This window comes from Elaeis guineensis, chromosome 9 (genome assembly GCF_000442705.2).
Source record: "Elaeis guineensis isolate ETL-2024a chromosome 9, EG11, whole genome shotgun sequence".
Classification (NCBI taxonomy): domain Eukaryota; kingdom Viridiplantae; phylum Streptophyta; class Magnoliopsida; order Arecales; family Arecaceae; genus Elaeis; species Elaeis guineensis.
In genome coordinates, this window is record NC_026001.2 from 3282432 (window position 1) to 3307256 (window position 24825).

Genomic DNA, 24825 nt, shown 5'->3' on the forward strand with positions numbered 1-24825 from the left:
TGATGATGAACAGAAGTGGTCGCAGAAGGTCTCCGACCTCCAGAAGCAGCTTCAAGACGCTGAGATGAGCCACGACGTGCAGCGGGCCAGCTGGCGCCGGCAAGTGGAAGAGTACAAAGGGAGATTCCGACAGACAGCGGACGAGGTTGTTCGTCTCCAGAGGCAGCTGGTTACTAGGGCGCAGCTTACTACCGCCCAAGATACCGAAGAGCTCCAAGCCCTGAGAGGCACTGTCGAAGGGATTTCTGTCTCCCTTGGGGAGAAGACAGCCGAGCTTCAACAAGTGAAAATCCAACTGACGCTTGAGCGGAAGTCCGTCGCGGACGCAGAGGCGGAGTCCGAAGTTCTGCGGAAGCGGCGTCGAGAAGCGGAGGCTGAGAGCCGGCAACTTCGCCAGGCGCTCCAGGATACGCTGCGGAAGAAGGAAGAACTAGAAGAAGCAGTGGAGAACCTGAGGCAGTCCTGGTTGAGGGATGGAGGTGATAACCCTAGGTCGGAGGGAGCGGGGCCTCCTTAGAGCTCTTTTGTAGTCACCCCCTTTTTCTTCTTTTTTTTTTTTTTGTCGTTTTGTCCTTCTTTCCCTGGCCGTCCCGGCCCTGTAGTACGTATATCGAAAATGGAAAAAGAGCGTTTTGTGTTACTTTGTCCACGTGTAGCACTGATATTGTCGTCGGTTGAACCTTTCTGGTCGTTTGGCTTGTTTGACGTAGATGTCGTCGTGGGGGGGCTCTTTCCTTTTGTTGGATATAAAATACCCACAGCCGAAACCCTCGGCGGGATCGACGGCAGCACGGCTCCGCCCGGACTCCTACGGGAGCTGGGCTCCGCCTCCGGCAGCAGAACAGCTTCACCCGGACTCCTACGGGAGCCGGGCTCCACCGCCGACAGCAGAACAGCTCCGCCCGGACTCCTACGGGAGCCGGGCTCCACCGCCGACAGCAGAACAGCTCCACCCGGACTCCTACGGGAGCCGGGCTCCACCGCCGACAGCAGAACAGCTCCGTCCGGACTCCTACGGGAGCCGGGCTCCACCTCCAGCAGCAGCACAGCTCCGCCCGGACTCCTACGGGAGCCGGCTCCGCCTCCGACATCAACTGCTGCGCAGCTCCGCCCGGACTCCTACGGGAGCCGGGCTCCGCCTCCGACATCAACTGCTGCACAGCTCCGCCCGGACTCCTACGGGAGCCGGGCTCCGCCTCCGACATTAACTGCTGCACAGCTCCGCCCGGACTCCTATGGGAGCCGGGCTCCGCCTCCGACTTCAACTGCTGCACAGCTCCGCCCGGACTCCTACGGGAGCCGGGCTCCGCCTCTGACATCAACTGCTGCACAGCTCCGCCCGGACTCCTACGGGAGCCGGGCTCCGCTCTCAGTATCAACCGCTGGTAAGCCCCATCCGGACTCCTACGAGAGCCGGACTTCGCCTTTAATTTTAATTGCAGGAGGACTTCGCCCGTACTCTTAAGGGAGCCGGGCTTCATCCTCGACGCCAACGACTGCAGCCGCAAGCAGACTCCGCCCGGACTCCTATGGGAGCCGGGCTCCGTCCTCAACAATGGCTGCTGAGGACTCCGCCCGGACTCCTACGGGAGCCGGGCTCCGCCCGCAACTTCGGCTCCGAGAGGGTTCCGCCCGGACTCCCCCGGAAGTCGGGCTCCACCCACGATCCCAACCGCCAGGAGGACCTCTCCCGGACCTCTACAGAAACCGGGCTCCGACCGCTGTCGAGCTTCAATCAACAGATCCGCACCCCCTGGCAGGCCACCAAAACGGCCACGACCCTGCTCCACTTCCTGTGGCGGACTCCGTGCAGTTCCATCATTCCCTGACAGGCCGCAGTAACCATCGCCACCCTGCTCCACTTCCTGTGGCAGATTCCGCACAGCTCCACTACCCCCTGGCAGGCCACAATAACGGCCACGAACCTGCTCCACCTCCTGCGACGGATTCCATGCGATTCTCCCATCCGCTGGCGAGTCACGACAACGGACACTGCTCCACCCCTCGTAACAGATTCCACGTGGCGAGCCACGGTGATGGCCACGCATCTACTCCACTATCCTTTGCAATCAATTCCCCTGACCATGGGCGGCCCACTACCAGACGGTTACAAACGTCGCCATCAATCCGTTGCCTCCTCCGCCTATAAAAGGGGGACCCAGATACGTTATTCTTTAAGCTCATTTCTTATCTCAAAACTCTGCTAAATTCTCCGTTCGAGCACTCCATTCTTGTTGAGGCAGAGAACTGACTTGAGCATCGGAGGGTCTTGCCGGAGCAACCCCACCTCCGGTTTAGACTTCCCTTGCAGGTCCCGATGGCGACCGCGGCTTCCCCGACTTCAGCTTCTCCGGCGCCAGCAGATTTTTGCACCAACAAGATTGGCGCTAGAAGAAGGGCCCTGTGCCTTCGCAGCACCCTTGTTCTTAAAGGAGTGTTCAACGGAGCCGCCTCCGACCGTTTCTCCATCATCCACTCCTAATCCTCCCCCGCGAGATCGACACTCGATGCCTCCGCGCAAGGCATCCACCCGACGGTCCACGGCCTCCGCGGCCAGATCTCAGGCTCCGGCCTCCCCTCCCGTTTCTCAGCCTCCTCCTCCTCCCCCTCCGGCGGCGGCAGTCGGCGCGGAGCAGTTTGACTTGCTAGCGCAGCAGGTCAAAGGCCTCGTCGAAGCCGTACAAGCAATGCAGCAGCAGCAACCACAGGCGTCGGCGCATCCGGAGGGGGCATCTCCGGAATGCCAGAACCCGACGGCGGGGCGGGCCACCTGGGCCAGCCGCCCCGTCCTTCCTGGGAAGGCGAATCCGAGGGTAGAGAGCCCTCAATCGGACCACGACTCCACCCCTGGAAGATCCCTGCCCCCGTTCTGCCGAAGGACCCTCGAGACTCGAAGTCGAGAGGATTTCCTGGACCGGAGGCTCCAGGAGATGAACCGACGGATCGAAGAACTCCATCACGCGCCTCCCGCTTATGGTGAGGATATTTGCACTGACCCTCCCTTCTCCCAAATCATTATGCAGGAACCGATCCCGCCGAACTTCAAGCTTCTCCAGTTCGAAATTTACGACGGGACGTCGGACCCGGTTGATCATCTGGAGGCCTTCCGAACGATGATGCTGCTTCACGGTGCTCCCGATGCCATCTTGTGCCGGGCTTTCCCGTCTACTTTGAAGGGAGCAGCGAGAAACTGGTACTCAGCTCTGAAGCTGGGTACCATATTTTCCTTCGATCAAATGAGCCACCAATTTGTGGTCCATTTTGTCAGCAGCCGGCATCCCCGGAAGGGTTCGGAGTCCCTCATCAACATCAAGCAGAGGGAAGGGGAGTCCATACGGGCCTATGTCAACCGCTTCAACATCGCGGCGTTGGAGGTCCGAAACTTGGACCAGTCAGTTGCCATGGCCGTCCTGAAAGGTGGCCTTCAGAAGAATGATCTTTTGTACTCCCTGGAGAAGAAGTACCCCAGGGATTTTGCCGATTTACTGGCTCGGGCTGAAGGATACGCCCGAGCGGAAGAAGCCTTCAAGATGAAGGACGAAGAGACAGCAAGGGAGTGTCAGGCGGGAGATTCGAGTAAACCCGCAGTTGAGAAGAGGCCAAAGGAAGCCCGGCCTCGCTCCCGATCCCCTCCTGGACATAAGCGCGCCCACACTCCACCCCGGGCACGCAGGCAGAGAAGCCCGGACAACAGGTTTCGACGGGGTTCCCCACCAGAGAAATTTCGCAACTACGCCCCCCTCAACGCCTTGAAGGCTCAGGTACTGATGGAGGTCAGGGAGCAGCTCCCTAGGCCGGAGAGGATGCGCACACACCCCGGGAAGCGCAACCCCAACAAGTTCTGCCTCTACCACCGCGACCACGGTCACGACACGGAGGAATGCATCCAGCTCCAGGACGAGATCGAGGAGCTCATTCGGCGAGGTCGACTCGACAGATTCATCCGCCGCAGGCCTGAGGGTAGAGGAGACCGGCCAAGAGCCCTCCCGCCGTCTGAACCGCAGAAAAGGGAGGAGCAACCCGGGGACCGACCTCCCATCGGGACCATCGACTCCATCACCGGAGGGCCTCAAGGAGGAGCGAAAAAACTGTAAACGTATCACTCACTATTTCGCCTTGAATCTACTTTTCTTTTTGCCTAACGTGTCCCTCCCACCTAGCGTGGATGTATTATGACTGGGTAGGATCCCGCCAAAAATACAGCCATGCCAGGAACAGGAGGAGAACCTCGTCCTGGCATGAGCAAAGTCAAAGGCCCGGTTCTTTTAGACCGGATGGGGGGAGAGGCCTTACAACGCCCTAATGTGCCCCCACAGCCCTGTTAGGGACAGGAGGAAAACCTCGCCCTAACTTGAGCAAAGTCAAAGGCCCGGTTCTTTTAGACCGGATGGGGGGAGAGGCCTTACAACGCCCTAATGTGCCCCCACAGCCCTGTTAGGGACAGGAGAAAAACCTCGCCCTAACTTGAGCAAAGTCAAAGGCCCGGTTCTTTTAGACCGGATGGGGGGAGAGGCCTTGCAACGCCCTAATGTGCCCCCACAGCCATGTCAGGAACAGGAGGAGAACCTCGTCCTGACATGAGCGAAGTTGAAGGCCCAGTTCTTTTAGACCGGAGGGGGGAGAGGCCTTACAGCGCCCTGACGTGCCCCCACAAGCCAGGCTGGTAACGAGAGGAGAACCTCGCGCCGGCTCGAGCAAAATGGAAGACTTCACCCGGACTCCTACGGGAGCCGGGTTCCGCCGCCAAGGAAGACTTCACCCAGACTCCTACGGGAGCCGGGTTCCGCCACCAAGGAAGACTTCACCCGGACTCCTACGGGAGCCGGGTTCCGCCGCCAAGGAAGACTTCACCCGGACTCCTACGGGAGCCAGGTTCCGCCACCAAGGAAGACTTCACCCGGACTCCTACGGGAGCCGGGTTCTGCCACCAAGGAAGATTTCACCCGGACCCGGGGCGGGTCCGGGAGGAAGACTTCACCCGACTCCTACGGGAGCCGGGTTCCGCCGCAGGAAGACTTCACCCGGACTCCTACGGGAGCCGGGTTCCGCCGCAAGGAAGATTCACCCGGACTCCTACGGGAGCTGGGTTCCACCGTCGAGGAAGACTTCACCCGGACTCCTACGGGAGCCGGGTTCCGCCGCCAAGGAAGACTTCACCCGGACTCCTACGGGAGCCGGGTTTCGCTGTCGAGGAAGACTTCACCCGGACTCCTACGAGAGCCGGGTTCCGCCGTCAAGGAAGACTTCACCCGGACTCCTACGGGAGTCGGGTTCCGCCGTCGAGGAAGACTTCACCCGGACTCCTACGGGAGCCGGGTTCCACCGTCGAGGAAGACTTCACCCGGACTCCTACGGGAGCCGGGTTCCGCCGTCGAGGAAGACTTCACCCGGACTCCTACGGGAGCCGGGTTCCGCCGCCAAGGAAGACTTCACCCGGACTCCTACGGGAGCCGGGTTCCGCCGCCAAGGAAGACTTCACCCGGACTCCTACGGGAGCCGGGTTCCGCCGTCAAGGAAGACTTCACCCGGACTCCTACGGGAGCCGGGTTCCGCCGCCAAGGAAGACTTCACCCGGACTCCTACGGGAGCCGGGTTCCGCCGCCAAGGAAGACTTCATTCGGACTCCTACGGGAGCCGGGTTCCGCCGCCAAGGAAGACTTCACCCGGACTCCCACGGTAGCCGGGTTCCGCCGCCAAGGAAGACTTCACCCAGACTCCCACGGTAGCCGGGTTCCGCCGCCAAGGAAGACTTCACCCGGCCTCCTACGGGAGCCGGGCTCCATCCGCCACTTCTGCAGCAAGGGTTAATAATGGTGGCGAAACTCGGCCGCGTAACAAGGTCGGATGAAAGGAAAGAGCCCCCCCACGATGACATCTACGTCAAACAAGCCAAACGACCAGAAAGGTTCAACCGACGACAATATCAGTGCTACACGTGGACAAGGTAACACAAAATGCTCTTTTTCTATTTTCGATATACGTACTACAGGGCCAGGACGGCCAGGGAAAGAAGGACAAAACGACAAAAAGAAAGTAACTACATAAAGACAAAAGAGCTCTAAGGAAGCCCAGCTCCCTCCGACCTAGGGTTGTCACCTCCATCCCTCAACCAGGACTGTCTCAGGTTCTCCACTGCTTCTTCTAGTTCTTCCTTCTTCCGCAGCGTATCCTGGAGCACTTGACGAAGTTGCCGGCTCTCAGCCTCCGCTTCTCGACGCCGCTTCCGCAGAACTTCGGACTCCGCCTCTGCATCCGCGACGGCCTTCCGCTCAAGCGCCAGTTGGATTTTCACTTGTTGAAGCTCGGCTGTCTTCTCCCCAAGAGAGACAGAAATCCCTTCGACAGTGCTTCTCAGGGCTTGGAGCTCTTCGGTATCTTGGGCGGTAGTAAGCTGCGCCCTAGTAACCAGCTGCCTCTGGAGACGAACAACCTCGTCCACCGCCTGCCGGAATCTCCCTTTGTACTCTTCCACTTGCCGGCGCCAGCTGGCCCGCTGCACGCCGTGGCTCATCTCAGCGTCTTGAAGCTGCTTCTGGAGGTCGGAGACCTTCTGCGACCATTTCTGTTCATCATCAACCCGTGCCAGGAGCCGGGATGAGTTTCCTTCCAGCTGGCCGATCTTCCTCTTCGCAGCTGATAGCTCCACCTTAAGGGCGCTGATCCTGGCTTCTTGAGCCCAAGTTCGGTCGCTGTCGCTCTTCTTACATTCCTCGAGCTCCTTTGTGAAGTTCGCCTTCCTCCGGCTGTAATCCATGATTGCCTTCACTTGGAGACTCCTAAAGTGGGCGGCCTCAGCGGCGGCTTCGGAATGGCATTTTCTCGACTTGCGGAGCTCGCCCTCCGACTTCTTCAACTTCTTCGTCAGGTGGAGGACCTCCTTTTTCAGCCGCTGGATAGTTGACTTCAGCGGGACCCCCAGGGGCAAGGGAAGTGCTTCAGCAGGGCACTGCCATCGGGAGGTGCAAACGTCAAAGACCGGCTCATTTCAAGAAGAAAGGCAGAAAGGAGGAGGAGGGGGAAGGAGAGGCCATCCACAACAAGAAATTCGACTTTATTGATTGAATAATTTTGAAGACAAACAGAAAGAAAATATGGCGACAAAATAAGGGCACAAGATCGGAGGTCTCAAACCTCGGGGGCAGGAGGTGGAGAGCTCGGCGCGGGGGGTGCGACTGCGGTAGCGGCGGACGAAGGGCCGACCTCGTCTTCAGACTCCTCAAGAAAGCTGAGATCGAGGTCGGGGTATCTGCTGGCCACCTTCTCTTGGCAGAGCTCGAACCCCTTAGTGAACGCCTCCTGGCCGAACTGGACGTTCAGTTCCCTCATCTCCGCGGAGACCTTGAACTCCTCCACCGCAAGGGCCCTGGCCTCCGAGACCAGAACCGGAGTTTGCTCGGCCAAATGGGCGACCTCGGCCTCCGCCTTCCTCGCCGACTCCTCCAAGATTCTTCTCTCCTCTTCCCGAGCCTGTCTCTCCTCTTCCCGGGCTTGCCTCTCTCTCTCCAGGGCCTCCTGGAGGGCGGCTACTTCGGCCGTCTTCGCTTGGAGGCGAGCAACCTCGGCCTGGCAGCGCTCCTCCGCCTGAAGGAGGTCCCTTCTCATGCGGCTCGTCGCCTCGACATAGGCGAAGAGCTGGTGCCCAATCTGCAAGGACGGATAGAGAATTACAACAAAGGCCGAGTGACCATGCAAATAAACATCCGCTTACCTCAAGGAAGGACCCCAAAGAGTCCCAAGGCCGCTGCTCGGGATCGGCGCGGTCGATCCTCTCCACAACATCGGACAGGATGCAGCCATCGAGCAGCCGCCTGATCAGGTCCTTGTCGTTGAAGGGGTTCTCCGATCCCCCCTCGGAGCAGACGGACTCGTCTGCAGCAGCTCGGTGGCGGCTCGCCCTGCGAGCCACCGATTTCCTCCTCCTCCCCGCGGCGGGCGCCTCCGTGGGGCGAACCCCTAGAACGGGGGCCCCAGTCGGCGGGCTCCTTGAGGAAGCCCGGGGGGCCGCTGGCTCGGCATCCGAAGGAATGTCGATGGCTGGGGTCGCCTGGACGGGCGCAGCCAAGCCCGTCTCCTCCGCCCTGGCCCTCTTCGTCGATCCGGAGGCCGTCGCGCCCTTCCTCTTCTGAGCTCTCATGCCCTTGGCGAGCATCCGCGTGGCTTCGACGTCCATTGCTAAAAAAAAAAAAAAAAAATTCTGCTGGCGCCGGAGAAGCTGGAGTCGGGGAAGCCGCGGTCGCCGCCGGGACCTGCAAGGGAAGTCTAAACCGGAGGTGGGGTTGCTCCGGCAAGACCCTCCGACGCTCAAGTCAGTTCTCTGTCTCAACAAGAATGGAGTGCTCGAACGGGAAATTTAGCAGAGTTTTGAGATAAGAAATGAGCTTAAAGAATAACGTATCTGGGTCCCCCTTTTATAGGCGGAGGAGGCAACGGATTGATGGCGACGTTTGTAACCGTCTGGTAGTGGGCTGCCCATGGTCAGGAAAATTGATTGCAAAGGATAGTGGAGTAGACGCGTGGCCATCACCGTGGCTCGCCACGTGGAATCTGTTACGAGGGGTGGAGCAGCGTCCGTTGTCATGACTTGCCAGCGGATGGGAGAATCGCATGGAATCCGTCGCAGGAGGTGGAGCGGGTTCGTGGCCGTTATTGTGGCCTGCCAGGGGGTAGTGGAGCTGTGCGGAATCTGCCACAAGAAATGGAGCAGGGTGGCGATGGTTACTGCGGCCTGTCAGGGAATGATGGAACTACGCGGAGTCCGCCACAGGAAGTGGAGCAGGGTCGTGGCCGTTTTGGTGGCCTGCCAGGGGGCGCGAATCTGTTGATTGAAGCTCGGCAGCGGCCGGAGCCCGATTTCTGTAGAGGTCCGGGAGAGGTCCTCCTGGCGGTTGGGATCGTGGGTGGAGCCCGACTTTCGGGGGAGTCCGGGCGGAACCCTCTCGGAGCCGAAGTTGCGGGCGGAGCCCGGCTCCCGTAGGAGTCCGGGCGGAGTCCTCAGCAGCTGTTGTTGAGGGCGGAGCCCGGCTCCCATAGGAGTCCGGGCGGAGTCTGCTTGCGGCTGCAGTCGTTGGCGTCGAGGATGAAGCCCGGCTCCCTTAAGAGTACGGGCGAAGTCCTCCTACAATTAAAATTAAAGGCGAAGTCCGGCTCTCGTAGGAGTCCGGACAGGGCTTACCAGCGGTTGGTGCTGAGAACGAAGCCCGGCTCCCGTAGGAGCCCGGTCGGAGCTGTGCTGTGGTTGGTGTCGGCGGTGGAGCCCGGCTCCCGTGGGAGTCCGGGCGGAGCTGTGCTGCTGTCGGCGGCGGAGCCCGGCTCCCATAGGAGTCCGGGCGGAGCTGTTCTGCTGTCGGCGGTGGAGCTCGGCTCCCATAGGAGTCCGGGCGGAGCTGTTCTACTGTCGGCGGTGGAGCCCGGCTCCCGTACGAGTCCGGGCGAAGCTGTGCTGCTGCCGGAGGCGGAGTCGGGCTCCCGTAGGAGTCCGGGCGGAGCTGTGCTGCTGCCGGAGGTGGAGCCCGGCTCCCGTAGGAGTCCGGGCGGAGCTGTTCTGCTGTCGGCAGTGGAGCCCGGCTCCTGTAGGAGTTCGGGCGGAGCTGTGCTGCTGCCGGAGGTGGAGCCCGGCTCCCGTAGGAGTCCGGGCGGAGCTGTTCTGCTGTCGGCGGTGGAGCCCGGCTCTCGTAGGAGTCCGGGCGGAGCTGTTCTGCTGTCGGCGGTGGAGCCCGGCTTCCGTAGGAGTCCGGACGGAGCCGTGCTGCCGTCGATCCCGCCGAGGGTTTCGGCTGTGGGTATTTTATACCCAACACCAGTCCCCCTACTTCCGAGTTTGAATTTCAAACGAAGGAAGTACAGAGAGAGAGAGAGACACAGCCAGACCCGTCCCTTCGAATCCTGCGCACTGCCGCCTCCAGATATTTTGGCATTAAATGAGCACGTGCCGGAGTCTTTTCGAATTGGAGCGGTACGAGGGGACGCTTCGAAAATCCCGCAGGTACACTGGCCTAGGTACGGTGCAATTATGATCCTGCCAACCGCCAGCCGCTTTTAGCCGTCTGCCAGGGAGAGTGGGACACGTGTCGGATGTGGACTGGCCAGGGGGATTCGCGATCATTATGGCGCCGGATCCCAGGGTCTATTTAAACCCGTCCTCCCCCCTTCAGGCATCCTACTCCATTTCTGAGTTTTCACTGGTGTCTGTCTTCTCTTCGAGAGCCTTGCTCTAGTGAACGTCTTCTCGAGCCGTAGGCGCCTCCCGTTTCTCATCCCCCAGGTCCCTCAGAGCAACATAGGTTAGTGCCAACCTTCTTCTCTCCGCCTAGGGGCTTCTCCTCTCTTCATTACTTTTGTGCCTCCCTCCGAGTTAGCCTTCGTTGTCTCGTTCCCCTTTCGGTCTGTTTTTTTAGGGTCCCTTAGGCTCTCCCTCCGAAACTGTTCAAAATGTCCTCTGACTCTTCTGCTCCCGACAGTTCCGAGAGTTCCTCTGCTTCAAACCCCCAGGTCCTTGTCTCTGCGGACGAGCCCGCGTCCGGGGCTGGGTCTCGCCCGGTTTTCGCACCGGGCGCAATTCCATGCTCGTCGACTCCGGATGAACTCCTTCTGATAAGGGTTCGGTATGGGGTTCCTCCGGAGTACGACCTGGAGCTACCTGGCCCCTCTGACCGGGCCAGCGCTCCTCCACCCGGTCGCTTCTGTTTGTATCAGGAGGCGTTCCGTGCCGGACTCCGGCTTCCGCTTCCTGTCTTTGTTGCTGCCTTCTTCCGCTTTTTGGACATTTCCCTCGCCTCCGTGGCTCCGAATTCCTTTAGGTTCTTGATAGGGTTTCTCTCTCTCTGCCACATAGCCGAGGTCCAGCCGTCCCTCTCTTTGTTCAGGCATTTTTATACTTTCAAACGCCATCCTTCGGCGAAGGACTGGTGGTACTTCTCCCCCAGTTTGGTAAGAAGGGGTTGCTGAAGGGTGCCCCTTCCTCGATTCACAATTGGAAGGAGAAATTTCTCTTCGTCTACTGCCCGACCCTGGAACTGGGCCTGCCTCCTTGGGGGTCTCTGAGGGATTCCGTCTGCCGGGCTCCCAGCCTGGGAGAGGACGACCTCCAGGCCGCCCAGAAGCTTCTAAGTTATCCCGCTCCTTCCCTTCCTAATCTTCTGAGGGAGCAGCTTCTTTTCAACATCGGCCTGAGCCCTCAGGATCCAGCAAGTATTTATCTTTTCTTTTCTTGCCTTCTTCTTCTTCTCTTTATTTTTTCCTTCCCGCTCTTTTCTTCCTCTTTCTTTCTCTCTTCTTTTCTTTTCTCTCTTCTTTTCTTTCTTTCTTCTTTTCTTTTTCTTTTTCTTTTTTTTTTTTTGACTCTGGACTGATCGGTGTCGCTTCTTCTTTCTTCTTTTTTTTTTCTTTTTCTTTCTTCTCTTCTTTTTTTTTTTTTTTAGCAATGGACGTCGAAGCCATGCGGATGCTCGCCAAGGGCATGAGAGCTCAGAAGAGGAAGGGCGCGATGGCCTACGGATCGGCGAAGAGGGCCAGGGCGGAGGAGACGGGCTTAGCTGCGCCCGTCCAGACGACCCCGGCCATCGACATTCCTTCGGATGCGGAGCCAGCGGCCCCCCGGGCTTCCTCAAGGAGCCCGCCGACTGGGGCCCCCGTTCTGGGGGTTCGCCCCACGGAGGCGCCCGCCGCGGGGAGGAGGAGGAAATCGATGGCTCGCAGGGCGAGCAGGCACCGAGCTGCTGCAGACGAGTCCGTCTGCTCCGAGGGGGGATCGGAGAACCCCTTCAACGACAAAGACCTGATCAGGCGGCTGCTCGATGGCTGCATCCTGTCCGATGTTGTGGAGAGGATCGACCGCGCCGATCCCGAGCAGCGGGCTTGGGACTCTTTGGGGTGCTTCCTTGAGGTAAGTCGAAACCCTCGGTGGGATCGACGGCAGCACGGCTCCGCCCGGACTCCTACGGGAGCCGGGCTCCACCGCCGACAGCAGAACAGCTCCGCCCGGACTCCTACGGGAGCCGGGCTCCGCCTCCGGCAGCAGCACAGCTCCGCCCGGACTCCTACGGGAGCCGGGCTCCACCTCCAGCAGCAGCACGGCTTCGCCTCCGGCAGCAGCACAGCTCCGCCCGGACTCCTACGGGAGCCGGGCTCCACCGCCGACAGCAGAACAGCTTCTGCCCGGACTCCTACGGGAGCCGGGCTCCGCCTCCGGCAGCAGCACAGCTCCGCCCGGACTCCTACGGGAGCCGGGCTCCGCCTCCGACATCAACTGCTGCGCAGCTCCGCCCGGACTCCTACGGGAGCCGGGCTCCGCCTCCGACATCAACTGTTGCACAGCTCCGCCCGGACTCCTACGGGAGCCGAGCTCCGCCTTCGACATCAACTGCTGCACAGCTCCGCCCGGACTCCTACGGGAGCCGGGCTCCGCCTCCGACATCAACTGCTGCACAGCTCCGCCCGGACTCCTACGGGAGCCGGGCTCCGCCTCCGACATCAACTGCTGCACAGCTCCGCCCGGACTCCTACGGGAGCCGGGCTCCGCTCTCAGTATCAACTGCTGGTAAGCTCCATTCGGACTCCTACGAGAGCCGGACTTCACCCTTAACTTTGATTGCAGCACAGCTCCGCCCGGGCCCCTACGGGAGCCGGGCTCCGCCATCGACAGCAGAACAGCTCCGCCCGGACTCCTATGGGAGCCGGGCTCCGCCGCCGACAGCAGCACAGCTCCGCCCGGACTCCCACGGGAGCCGGGCTCCACCGCCGACACCAACCACAGCACAGCTCCGACCGGCCTCCTACGGGAGCCGGGCTTCGTCCTCAGCACCAACCGCTGGTAAGCCCCGTCCGGACTCCTACGAGAGCCGGACTTCGCCTTTAATTTTAATTGCAGGAAGACTTCGCCCGTACTCTTAAGGGAGCCGGGCTTCATCCTCGACGCCAACGACTGCAGCCGCAAGCAGACTCCGCCCGGACTCTTAAGGGAGCCGGGCTTCATCCTCGACGCCAACGACTGCAGCCGCAAGCAGACTCCGCCCGGACTCCTATGGGAGCCGGGCTCCGTCCTCAACAACGGCTGCTGAGGACTCCGCCCGGACTCCTACGGGAGTCGGGCTCCGCCCGCAACTTCAGCTCCGAGAGGGTTCCGCCCGGACTCCCCCGGAAGTCGGGCTCCACTCACGACCCCAACCGCCAGGAGGACCTCTCCCGGACCTCTACAGAAACCGGGCTCCGACCGCTGCCGAGCTTCAATCAACAGATCCGCACCCCCTGGCAGGCCATCAAAACGGCCACGACCCTGCTCCACTTCCTGTGGCGGACTCCGCGCAGTTCCATCATTCCCTGACAGGCCGCAGTAACCATCGCCACCCTGCTCCACTTCCTGTGGCAGATTCCGCACAGCTCCACTACCCCCTGGCAGGCCACAATAACGGCCACGAACCTGCTCCACCTCCTGCGACGGATTCCATGCGATTCTCCCATCCGCTGGCGAGTCACGACAACGGACGCTGCTCCACCCCTCGTAACAGATTCCACGTGGCGAGCCACGGTGATGGCCACGCGTCTACTCCACTATCCTTTGCAATCAATTCCCCTGACCATGGGCGGCCCACTACCAGACGGTTACAAACGTCGCCATCAATCCGTTGCCTCCTCCGCCTATAAAAGGGGGACCCAGATACGTTATTCTTTAAGCTCATTTTCTTATCCCAAAACTCTGCTAAATTCTTCATTCGAGCACTCCATTCTTGTTGAGGCAGAGAACTGACTTGAGCGTCGGAGGGTCTTGCCGGAGCAACCCCACCTCCGGTTTAGACTTTCCTTGCAGGTCCTGGCGGCGACCGCGGCTTTCACCGACTCCAACTTCTCCGGCGCAAGCAGATTTTTGCACCAACAGAAAATATTGTACATCATTTCTGATGCTGTGCATCACTAAATTGTGCAAAAATTTTACACCTTAACCAGTAACTGATATATAGTTACCAGAGAACCGTTCGGTAAATTGTAAAAATGATATATATTGTGATTACCTGTGCGCCTGTCTTACAAATGAAGGTTTTCTGAAAAAAAATTATATGATTTTCCGAATGATAATCTTTTCTCTTTTTTTAATAAAAAACTCCAGCTCATAAAAAGAACCAATGTACCTCCGAAGATTGCGCAAAGTTCTACAAAAAAAAAAAAAAAGATAGCGAAATAAGTATGAACTATGACTCTTTTTAACCATCAATCCAAGCAACGCGGACTCCTTAATAAGTTGTTAACGTCTTGCGTCTGGCTTTGGCCTGTTTCCAGCGGCGCATAGCCCCGGCTTGACAGTGTTGAACGTGGACTCGGTCGCGTTTGGCTAGGTCTATTCCCGTGAACTTCTATATATCCCGTTCCCATCGTCTATGTTCGTTGAAACGTGAGAATTTCTCATTGCTCACGTAATCGGATAGTCCACGAGATTATATTATAATTTCCACGAAGCTAAGCTACCTCATGACCGGAAATAACGCATTACAAAACTCTGGTTGATGGGTCTTCTTGATGGAAGTTCTGCTGTGAAGGCTAGAGATCTATTGTTTCTTTAAACGGCCAGTTTGATTTAACCTACGCAGATATATTAACAATAGCAGAACAAGATGACTAAATAAAAAGAATTAAAACAATGAAATTTATCAACCAAAAAAAGAACAATATATATGAATCGTAATGAAATTAGTAATCCACAACATCGCACTCGGTCCTTGTAAAGCTGGCAGCAGGATTAGCTGGTAAAGGAAGTCCCAACTCGCACCTCACTCCCATTGTGTAACGCCTCGTGGTCACCGATCCAAACTTGTAACGTACCTGCCCAAAGAGCCAGATGTCCACGTTAAAGAAGCTGGACTTGTTCTCCTTCTTGAAGTCCTCGATGTCTGAAACCCCCAGCTCAATCGCCGAGTTCCCCTCGAAGACTGGGTACAACATGGTTGTGTTCTTGTGGCCTTGGTAGAAGGAGGGGAGTGCTTGCCAATCAAACCTGTGGCCCTGGTAGAAGGGGTCGGCTTCCAGCCAATCATAATATATTCCAATCCTCTTGTTAGGGTTCCGGATGCTGATATCGGCACTAAGGTTGTAGTGGAGATTGGTGGGCTGGTGGTTAGATTGAAGGTACTGAGGGAGGCCTTCTCCACGCTAACTTGGACCTTGCTGGGGCGAAAGACCAGCCAAAGGACGAGGACGGTGATGCCAAGAGCTAAACAGAAGGCTATGAAGGTTTTGATAAGGGTGCTGAGGAGACAACAGCAGCAACTGCGGTTTATTTGCTCATAGCGCTGCTCTGGAGAAATTGGAGGGCCGTAATGAGCTCTTCCCAGGGGTGCTTCTGTCCTTGATACATAGATAGATAGATAGAGAGAGAGAGAGAGAGAGAGGAGAGAGAGAGAGAGTCCTTGTTAAGCGTTGCCTTGGAGGCGAGAAGGGTGGAGGGAGGGCGTGGAGAAGAAATAGAAGATCGATGGAGTTCATGTGGAGAAGGAGGTTTAATTTTATCATTTCGTAGACGTGGTCAGGGAAATTCTCTCTAATATATAGATTGGTCAAAATGGAAGACTAGACCAGGGTACAGGCCGGCTTATACGTTGGAGTCTTGGAGATCTAAGTTTTCTTGGGACGTGACGCATTGACGAAAGGGAGGACAAAAAATGAAAACATCTTGGTCGAAGACTTGGAAGGCGAGGAATCGCTGTTAATGGGCCTAACAATAGCCCAAGGCTACTGGGTGGCCCCAAGCCTCCCATATTGCACACACACAAAAACAAAAAAAAAAATAAAAAAAATAAAAAATAAAAAATCCCAAGGCTATTATCCTGGAGTCAGCTGGGCCAGCTGGCTGGTGCCAAACCATAGAACCGGTAAAGGGCGATTGAAGTGACGCCCGTTGATCCATTTGTTATGCCGTCACCGGAGAGAGGGTTTTATGGGCCTACGCCTTTAGATTTGGCAATATGTGGCCTTTTTGGATCCTGTATGCAAAACTTACTACAAAATTTCTTGTGTCAGTGTCGGCCACGCATGCCTGTGGAATTCAACTGGAAAGCTACTGATCATTTTATTTTCAGCATTACATAGGACTACATCCATCAGGAGAGTTAATGGTCAATCCACAGGTACGAAAGGAATGGCCATTTGAATGGACCTGTCGGAAGGGTAAGTCAAATATGTAACACATGTCATTCATGAAGACCAACATGGAGATTAGCAAGCTCATGTCATTGGATTTTCATCTGCCCAAGCGTTTTTGCAAATAATCCAAAGGCACGATCCAGCATCATATGTCACAGTTAAAGATCATCATAAAAAAAAGTCACAATTAAATTATTCTGGGTCCATGACACCTTAATCCACTTTTTGGACTTGGAATATCACTATTTCAATCCCTTTAAGCCAAACAACTTCCGGAAGAGGTCAGAGCAGGTTTCATTCCCAGTTTTTTTTTTTTAATAAAAAAAATTACATGTATATCTTTCTAAATATTTAAATTTACATAGATACCCTTTCAAAATTGATATCTGCATGTATATCCTCACAAAATATCTTTTTTTGCATATGTGCCTATGTCATCTAATACCGTTAAAAATTAATATTTAAAATTAAAATAACTAAAATATCCTCATAGATAGATGTGCAAAAAAATATTTATAAGGATATATATATAAATAGCAATTTTATGAGGCTATCCACGCAAATTTGAATATTTGGAAGGGTATACACATAAAAAATCCTTAACATAAAACACTTCTCTTGGTTTGTTAATTCTTTCCTGATTCTAATAGAGAAAAATTAACATATATAACTAAAATAATAAATTTATTTAATTATTAATTTACATAGATAAAATGATCTCTTTATCAAATGATAGATCAAAATTATTTTATTTAAAAAAAAAATATAACCATCCATATTTCCTGTAATATATAATAATATATTTCTAAGAAAAGCATCTAAACCTAGTATTAGATGATTAGTTTGTACATTTACATAGAATGGATATAGTTGTGGATTTGAGCATTATATAACAATAAAATTTATAATTTATTATATTTTATTTTAAAATAAATTATATTAAAAATATATTTATGAAGTGTATAAAATATATCATGTTGTTATAAGATAGACACAATCATTCTATTTGTCTAAAAATAAAATATAATATAGTATTCTAATATATAAAATATTATATAATATCATCATCATTTATTATATTATGTAATATGTTACTACATTGTAGAGTAAGAGGGTCTGAATCTATCTAGATGAAATAGATAAAAATTAAATTAGAATTTTTGTGTATATCCTTCTAAACATTCAAATTTGCATGAATAACCATATGAAATTGCTATTTATACATATATTATTGTAATTTTTTTTTGTACATATACCCATGAGAATATTTTGATCATTTAAATTTTAAACTATTAATTTTTTAATAACATTAAATGATATGGGTAATATACAAAAAATAAGAAAAAAGAAGGATATACATCCAAAATAAGTATTTTATGAGGGCATACATACAAATATCAATTTTGAAAGGATATTCATGTGAATTTGAATGTTTGGAAGGATATACATGCAAAAAATTCAAAAAAATATTAATCGGTAAACTTTATTCTCTCTAAACAATATAGTAGATCTTTGTTAAATTATCCCTAATTATTTCATTTTCCACTCAACCTCCCACGATGGCAAAGATGATCTCAGTTCATCTCGGCATCAGTCAGCAACTTGCATGGCTGAAATTTAAGGCTTCTTTACTTTGGAAATGCCCAGATAAAAGGCTTTTGATGACCTTGTACACAGGCCAAAACTACCAGTCATGTAGCAATTTTTTTTGGATCCAGTTACAACGCCACTCCGCTACCACACTGAAGTCCGGCAGCGACGGTCGAGAGACTTCTAATTTTGGCGTAAATATAGCACCCAGAATCCTTGACCATAGATCAACAAGAGGGAACAGAATAGAGTCCACATTGTGCAACCTGGGTCCGAGCATGGGCTAAACCTAATGGAAACCAACCAAGAACTAGCCAGAAACCAAATTAACCTGCTCAAGTCTTAATACGACGCCACCCAATCCTGCACAATCATTCATCATCAAATCTAGAATAACGTGTGAACGTTAGATGGAGCATCGTTATCCCAAGTAGATACCGTGAAGATGGTCTCACCTATGCCATCAAATCAAATTGTCATTCTTTTGTGTTTCTCTTGCATCTCATGAGCATCTTAGAGACCCTTTGGAGTCACAATCGCATCCATGCACAGAAACTACTTTGAAAAAGATAGCCACCAACTTGCTGTTCTCTCGCCCTTTATCTCCTCTCTTTTCGTAATAGTCTTCATTCTTTATTGCTTTTGGTGGCTGGTAGCTAGGTGCATATACTATTGGTTACCTGCCTTTCTGATACAATTCCTTTCCAAAAGATAGGTCTCTTTGATGTGCTCCGTAATCTTGGTCCGAGGAGCTGTTATCTAGGTATCAGCCCTCACTGGCACTGCAACTACATAGGCAAGATGGAGCTGGCCGTCTTTAATTATGTGGCTTATTTGCATTAGTTTACGAAAAAGAGCTAATCCCTCTTATAGGGGCAAACAAGTATTTATTCCAAGTTGGTGCAAACTCATATTAACTTGAGTACAGGGTCCATGGATGTGGAGCAAATAGGAAGCACGGTTGTGCTTTATGAAAATTGTTCTTTAATTATAATGCAGTGATTTCCCTTATATTTTTAGTTGTCCTAATTAGGCAGCCCAGAAAAGCCAATCCAAATTGGTCACTACAAACGAAATGTGGCAATTACATCATGGATGCTTCATGTGAGATCTGGCAAAATTACCGAAATCCTAAAGAGAATCAAACCTGCAGAATGGGTGTTCCCCATGCTGTAAATAAATGATCCTTGTGACCTTTATGTGTTGGTTTATTAATAATATATTTAATTCAATATTTTGATGCTCTAATTCAAAATTTTGAGGAGGTAATCTCTCTCCAAGGTTTGTATGATAACAAAAGAATAGTGAGATAATTATAAGAAAAATGATGAAAGGGATTGCTTAGTTACAAGATGTTTGTAATTCTATTCTAGAATGCAAGAAGAAAAATGGTACCTCCTTCGATTTGATTAATTGCAAGAGGTCTGTACAGGCTTACTTGTCTGGTCAATACATTAATATGAAAAAAAAATGGTAGCCCGACAACTTTCAGCTAGCTTGTGTCTTGGTGACTTTCAACAACTTGGATTACCAAGGCTATATTCATGGATCAAATTGTCACCTTGATAATTTGATATGGGGCCTTTCACCTGATGTCCATTTCGATGCTTTTTTTCCCACACATGATTAAGATTGGGCAGCTGAAAAGGACATCAACAAAGAGATAAGCCGAAGGCTACCCACTCTCCTGCTGTAGCAAGAGGCTACAAGGTCTCTCCAATTATTGGTTCTACTTTGCTCGATAATTAATTTCTTCGTTTTGAGTTGGATAATTGCATCAAATTGTTGACATGGAGAAAGATGGACGGTAAGTTCTAATTTGTTGCTAAATGGATGGGAGCACCGAAGAATTTGAATTTTCAATTAGGATGAGTGAGATACAAAACGGTAGGATGGTGATTGCAAAATCGTTTTATATCTTTGTTTCTTTTTTCTTAAGACCATTGTCTTATATCCACTTTCAACTTCACTGATCTCTCTTTTCTTTAGGTAGAGAATCCGATGTTGTTGTACACACACATCAGCGATGAGACATCAACCTAATCATGACACGAGAAAAGGATGTCCAACCAAGAAGATTTATCATACTTTTTTATTAAAAAAAAAAAAATCATTACATGCATGTATCACACTGTTCCTATATATAAATGTAGGACAGCTAATAGGTAACTTTTTGACTACTCTCACTGGCAAAGTACATAATAGGCATGCACTATTTGTGTGATTGTTTTCTATGGCATTTTTTGTGATATCTACCAGCATAGTGCAGTGCTTTACCATATGACATGCGCTCCCCAAACGGAGTGGTGGTCCAACTCTTTCCAACGTAGCAAAGCCCACAATTACTTTATTCACAATTAACTATGCTATTACACGTTACAGAAATCTTACCCTCTAAGTCTGACCCCTTTATTATTCCCCATCGTAGTCTTCAACTGGTAATATACACGCAGCCGAGTATCTTTCCACATGCCGTCGTTATTACCCCCCCAACGAACTGTACCCTTAAACGTAAAATTAAACCCCTTGTTTTCCTCCCCTTTCAGTTACAGTGGGGAAAAAGACAAAAAAAGAAAAAAGGACTCAGAAATCATGCGAAGATGGATGGATCGTATCAGACGTCGACGCTGCAGGTGGAGATCTGCTGGAATTTGATGGCCGTGGGGTCGTCGATTCCCTGCCCGGTCTCGAAAGAAAGGAAAGCCGGGCAGGTGACGAAGAGGTGGTAGTGGCCGGAGGTCCAGGATCCCACCTTCCACCGGATCCGGCCGTCGACCTTGACGTGGAGGAGGAGGAACCCGAGGACTTGTCCTGGAGGAGAGACTGCGCCAGGAACGGCGCCACCGGGATGTTCAAGCCGTAGAGGTAGGGGGACCACACGTCGATGTCCTTGTGGCCCTGGTAGAAGGGCGGCACCGCCGTCGCCAGGGTGATCTGCTGGTACTTGTAGGAGGCGAACACGTCCGCGCGGTCGTAGTAGATGCCGATGCGGTCGTTGGGGTTGCGGGTGGAGATGGTCACCTGAAGGGTGGAGGAGACCAGGTTGTCCGGGTCGGAGACGTTGAAGACGTACACGGAGGCGTCCTGGAGGTAGAATTTGGGCTTCGTGGGGCGGAGGACCAGCCAGATGACGAGGATGATGAAGAGGATCAGTATGATGAAGGCCAAGATCCAGGCGACGATGGGGCGGCAGGGCTTGCAATACTTGCACCACTCGGTCTTGTGACACTTGCACCACTCGTGCTTGCCGCAGTCGTCCCCCTTGGCAGACATGGTGACGGTGGTTGTGGTGGCGGAGCCGCCGCCTCCGAGGCCGCCGGCGAGGAGTTGGAGTGGGAGAGATGGGTTAGCGGAGGAGTGGGGAAGGAAATGGGCGAGACTGGGAGATGATGCGATGAGGATGGTGGGGAATTAATAAGCGGAGGGTACGAGTAGAGATGAGGCTGGGTGGGCATAAGATGCTCCGCAGGAGATTTTTTTCTTTTGGTTGTGTTAAGATTTTCCTTTTTCATGTTTTCAAAAGGAAACCGCTGCCCTTTTATGCCAGCAATGCCGCTTACTGTTTTGAGTGCCGAAGTTGTTAATATTAAAATAATGACCACGACCATCGTAATAGTTTCCGTGGTCCTCTTGGTGCATTTTGTGTATTCCTATAATAATCATATAAATGATTATTTAGTTCTAAAAGCTGTTGTACCATGGGAATAGTGGCTATTGTTTCACAACGAACCTGTTTATTTGAAGATAGCAATAATAATTTTGAACATAGGTTATTTATCTTTCAACCATTGTCTAGAGACAAGCCAAAACATATAATTTCTCATGAGTATGTGTCATTGTCTACATTCAATATATGTAACATGATAAAAAGCTGTAATACGTTATTTTTTCAATAAGTCCGTTGCAAGTTAAATTAGGCACACAAAGGTCATTATTTTTATCATAATGAAAAATAATAATCTTAAAGCAGGTCGGTTATATGGGGATCATAGTTAGTTAGCCTATAAAACCATAGTATTTCGGTATTTATAATGGTGTTTCCACCATCCGCAACCCCTCTTTTTTGGTCCCAATCACGTTTCTCAAACTTCATTCCCGTAGAAAGAAAGGATGGTAGATCCGTGCTAAGGAGTCGGTGGATGTAAAGCATTTTGGATTGAGGGATTACAAGGGGATGATGATTGATGACGTGACAGGGCGCGGGGTGCTCACCGGGAAGTCTACGGTGGAAAAATAACGGCGCGGCCCTAGTTTTTAATGATAAAAATAAAATAAAATATAATATAATTATACCCATAGCTTCTAAATTAAATTAGATTTTTAAAAATAATTTTTATACAATAAAATTTTAAACTTTAACTCTCTAATTATCTGAACCCTGTCCTCAGATATGGTTCCGATCCTTTTTTCTCATCGAAAATTTGATCCGACAAAATTTGATGTTCATATAGAATAAAATTTACTTGTATAACTCAATTCAGAATTGATGTGGCTTATATTATTTAAAAATATTTAATAGTATGGTTAAAAAAAAAAAAAAAAGCTATTCTCTCCATTGCTCTTGCTTCCTTCCCTCCCGCCTATCCCTCCATGCCCACCTTCTCTTCCACTCTGCCACCTTCCCCAACTTCAATCGTTAGGTCCACCTCGACCATGACCCCTTTCGGCTCTCCAACTTTGGATCCTTCAACTTCGCCACTGCAGTCATGGCCGCCTACTCCGCTGCCAACAGTGTCCCCTCACCCATGTCCACCTCCAATCTCAGCCACTGCCATCAGTATCTCCTAACCATCTGCTCTCCCTCCGCCATCCCCATCGTTGCTTGAAGCCCATGGAAACGACCCACTTGCCGTCTCCATTGCTGCTCGAAGTCTACGGAGAGCAACCCCCTTCGCTGTCACTGTTGCCGATCGAACCCTTTGTGTAGGATGGTTCACCACAGAGATCTAGGACACTTGGAAGAAGCCCACATCTGACTCGTGCCTACGATGCCACTGCTCGTGCCCTCCATGGCCTCAAAGCCAAGATCAACTCTCCTCTCTGCTCTGGCTCTCCCTGCCCTTCCTTTCTTCTCCTCCACCGCTGCCGCCGATACCAAATTTTTCTTCCACCACTACCATAATCGTGACTCCCCTCAGCTCTCGGTGTCATTCTTCAAGGCCGATAAGCTTTGCATACCAATGGTAAGAAAGCAAGGAAAGAGGGTTGATGAAGCCCTAGAGGCCGTGGATAATGGTCCGACTGTCGTTGAAGAGGTCTGGTCAGGTGACGTCGACACCGTTAATGAAGATCTTGAAGGTGATGGGGGAGGAGTTGGATCCTAGGTGAGAGGCTGTGGTGGTGAAAATGAGGCAACGATCAGGGCTTGCGGTCTTGAGTTTGGTGCTGAAGGTGAGGTTCGAACGGCGGAGGAGATGAGGGCGGGGATTGCCATGGTGGAAGGGGCTATGGTAGAGGCGAGGGGGCTATGGCGATGACAGAGTCACAAGGAGTAGAGGAGGCTACATGCAGGTAGAGGGGGATATGATGAAGGCAATGAAGATGAGGATAGGAACCGCCATGGTGAGCTTTTGAAAGTCAAGATTGACAACGATCGTATCAAGGAGGGTCACTTGGTGCAGTTCTTGAGATGATGGAATATCGGATCCGATCGGAGTGATGGAGGGAGAAGATGGCTAAAAATATTTTTATCCATATCATCATTTTTTTAAAAATATTTAAATCTAATTCAGCAAAGTACTCTACGTAAGTATTAGATTTTGTCAGATCAGATTTTCGATGAGAGAAAATGGTTGAAATCGTATCTGAAGACAACATTAAATGAATTCAAGTAGTTGGAGGGTTAAAATTTAAAATTTTATAATTTAAAATTATTTAAAAAAATTTAATTTAGTTTAGAAATTATGAATATAATTTATTTTAAAATAAATAAAAGAGGAAGAAAATTAACCCCGAAAGGAGGACCATTTCGGGAATGGAAACTATTAGTTATTTATTTATTCGTTCGCCACTAATAATGACTCATTACAAAGTTAATTGTACGGAACGTTGCGGTCAATGACTCAGAATAATGTCCGGATCTCCCACTTAATACGTGGGTGAGCCCACACGCGTACGGGTGGCCTTTTGATTATAGCCCTTGGATCTTTCATGGGTGGACTGATGTAGATTAAAGAGAGGCATCCGAGATCGGTAAGGAGTCTCTATCCGCACCGCCACTAAAAAAAGGGTAAAGGAATAATGCCCTGCATAACGTCGTGGAATAAATTGACAGGAAGAACCAGATCACATGCGAATCGGCGCTGCCACTGCCGACACGAATTCGTTGACATGGCGTTGCACAAAACGCGTTGCTTGGAACGCCATCTCTACAGGCTGAAGACGTCACCGCGACGAGATAGTAAAATTTTTCCTAAAGAGTATGGAGGCTTTCAGGGGCGACTTTAAGTTGACCAATCAACCAAAGAAAGAGGGGATTCAATTTGATAGCCCGTCCCTGTTCGTGCATCGCCATCCTTAGATCAATCAACAAAAGATAACGAGACGTAGCCACATCATGTCAAGTCCAAATAATCTCGAGTCCATGCGTGAACCAAGGAGATGCAATTTACTTGTTAATTATATTTTGTATGGCAACCCATCATCACTTGGATTCCATGCAGTGCATCGGATTGAACTGACCTCGAATGGACCCATAAAATAACAGGCTATCACTCGATGACGATTGCTTAAACTGGATCCTCTGAGCTGTGTCAAGTATGAACGCCCCATAAAATTATAAAGAGGAGAAGATCCAAACAACGGGGATGTTTTTGGGATCGAAGCCTTAGAAGCCATCTGGCCGGAAATCTCTTGCTCATGCGATTAACCATAGAGACAGCTTGGTCAACATGTTCAGTGATCGAGGAGCAAGAGTTTTAAGATTGGAAGCATCCAGCTGGGGATACGACAAAAGCCTCCAATGGGCCAGCCAATCTTCTTGGTTCTAGATTGCCACACAATCAAATCTACCATCAAGCTAGTCTTTGGCTTCGTGCGACACAGTTCAAATACTCGATTCAATACAAAAGTTGTGGAGAGGTAAATAAATGAAGAGGATATGTTAGAGCA

At 51.7% G+C, this 24825-nt stretch overlaps 1 protein-coding gene and 1 pseudogene across 1 annotated transcript; both read right to left on the minus strand.

The window, feature by feature from the left end:
• Positions 1-14315: 14315 nt before the first annotated feature.
• LOC140851636 (NDR1/HIN1-like protein 10) lies at positions 14316-18884 on the minus strand (annotated as a pseudogene).
• A 1149-nt stretch (positions 18885-20033) lies between these two features.
• LOC105052073 (NDR1/HIN1-like protein 1) lies at positions 20034-21118 on the minus strand. The gene is given in 2 exon segments (XM_010932776.4): positions 20034-20517; positions 20520-21118. Coding segments are annotated over 2 exon segments (657 nt in total). The 5' UTR covers positions 20989-21118; the 3' UTR covers positions 20034-20329.
• Positions 21119-24825: the final 3707 nt, after the last annotated feature.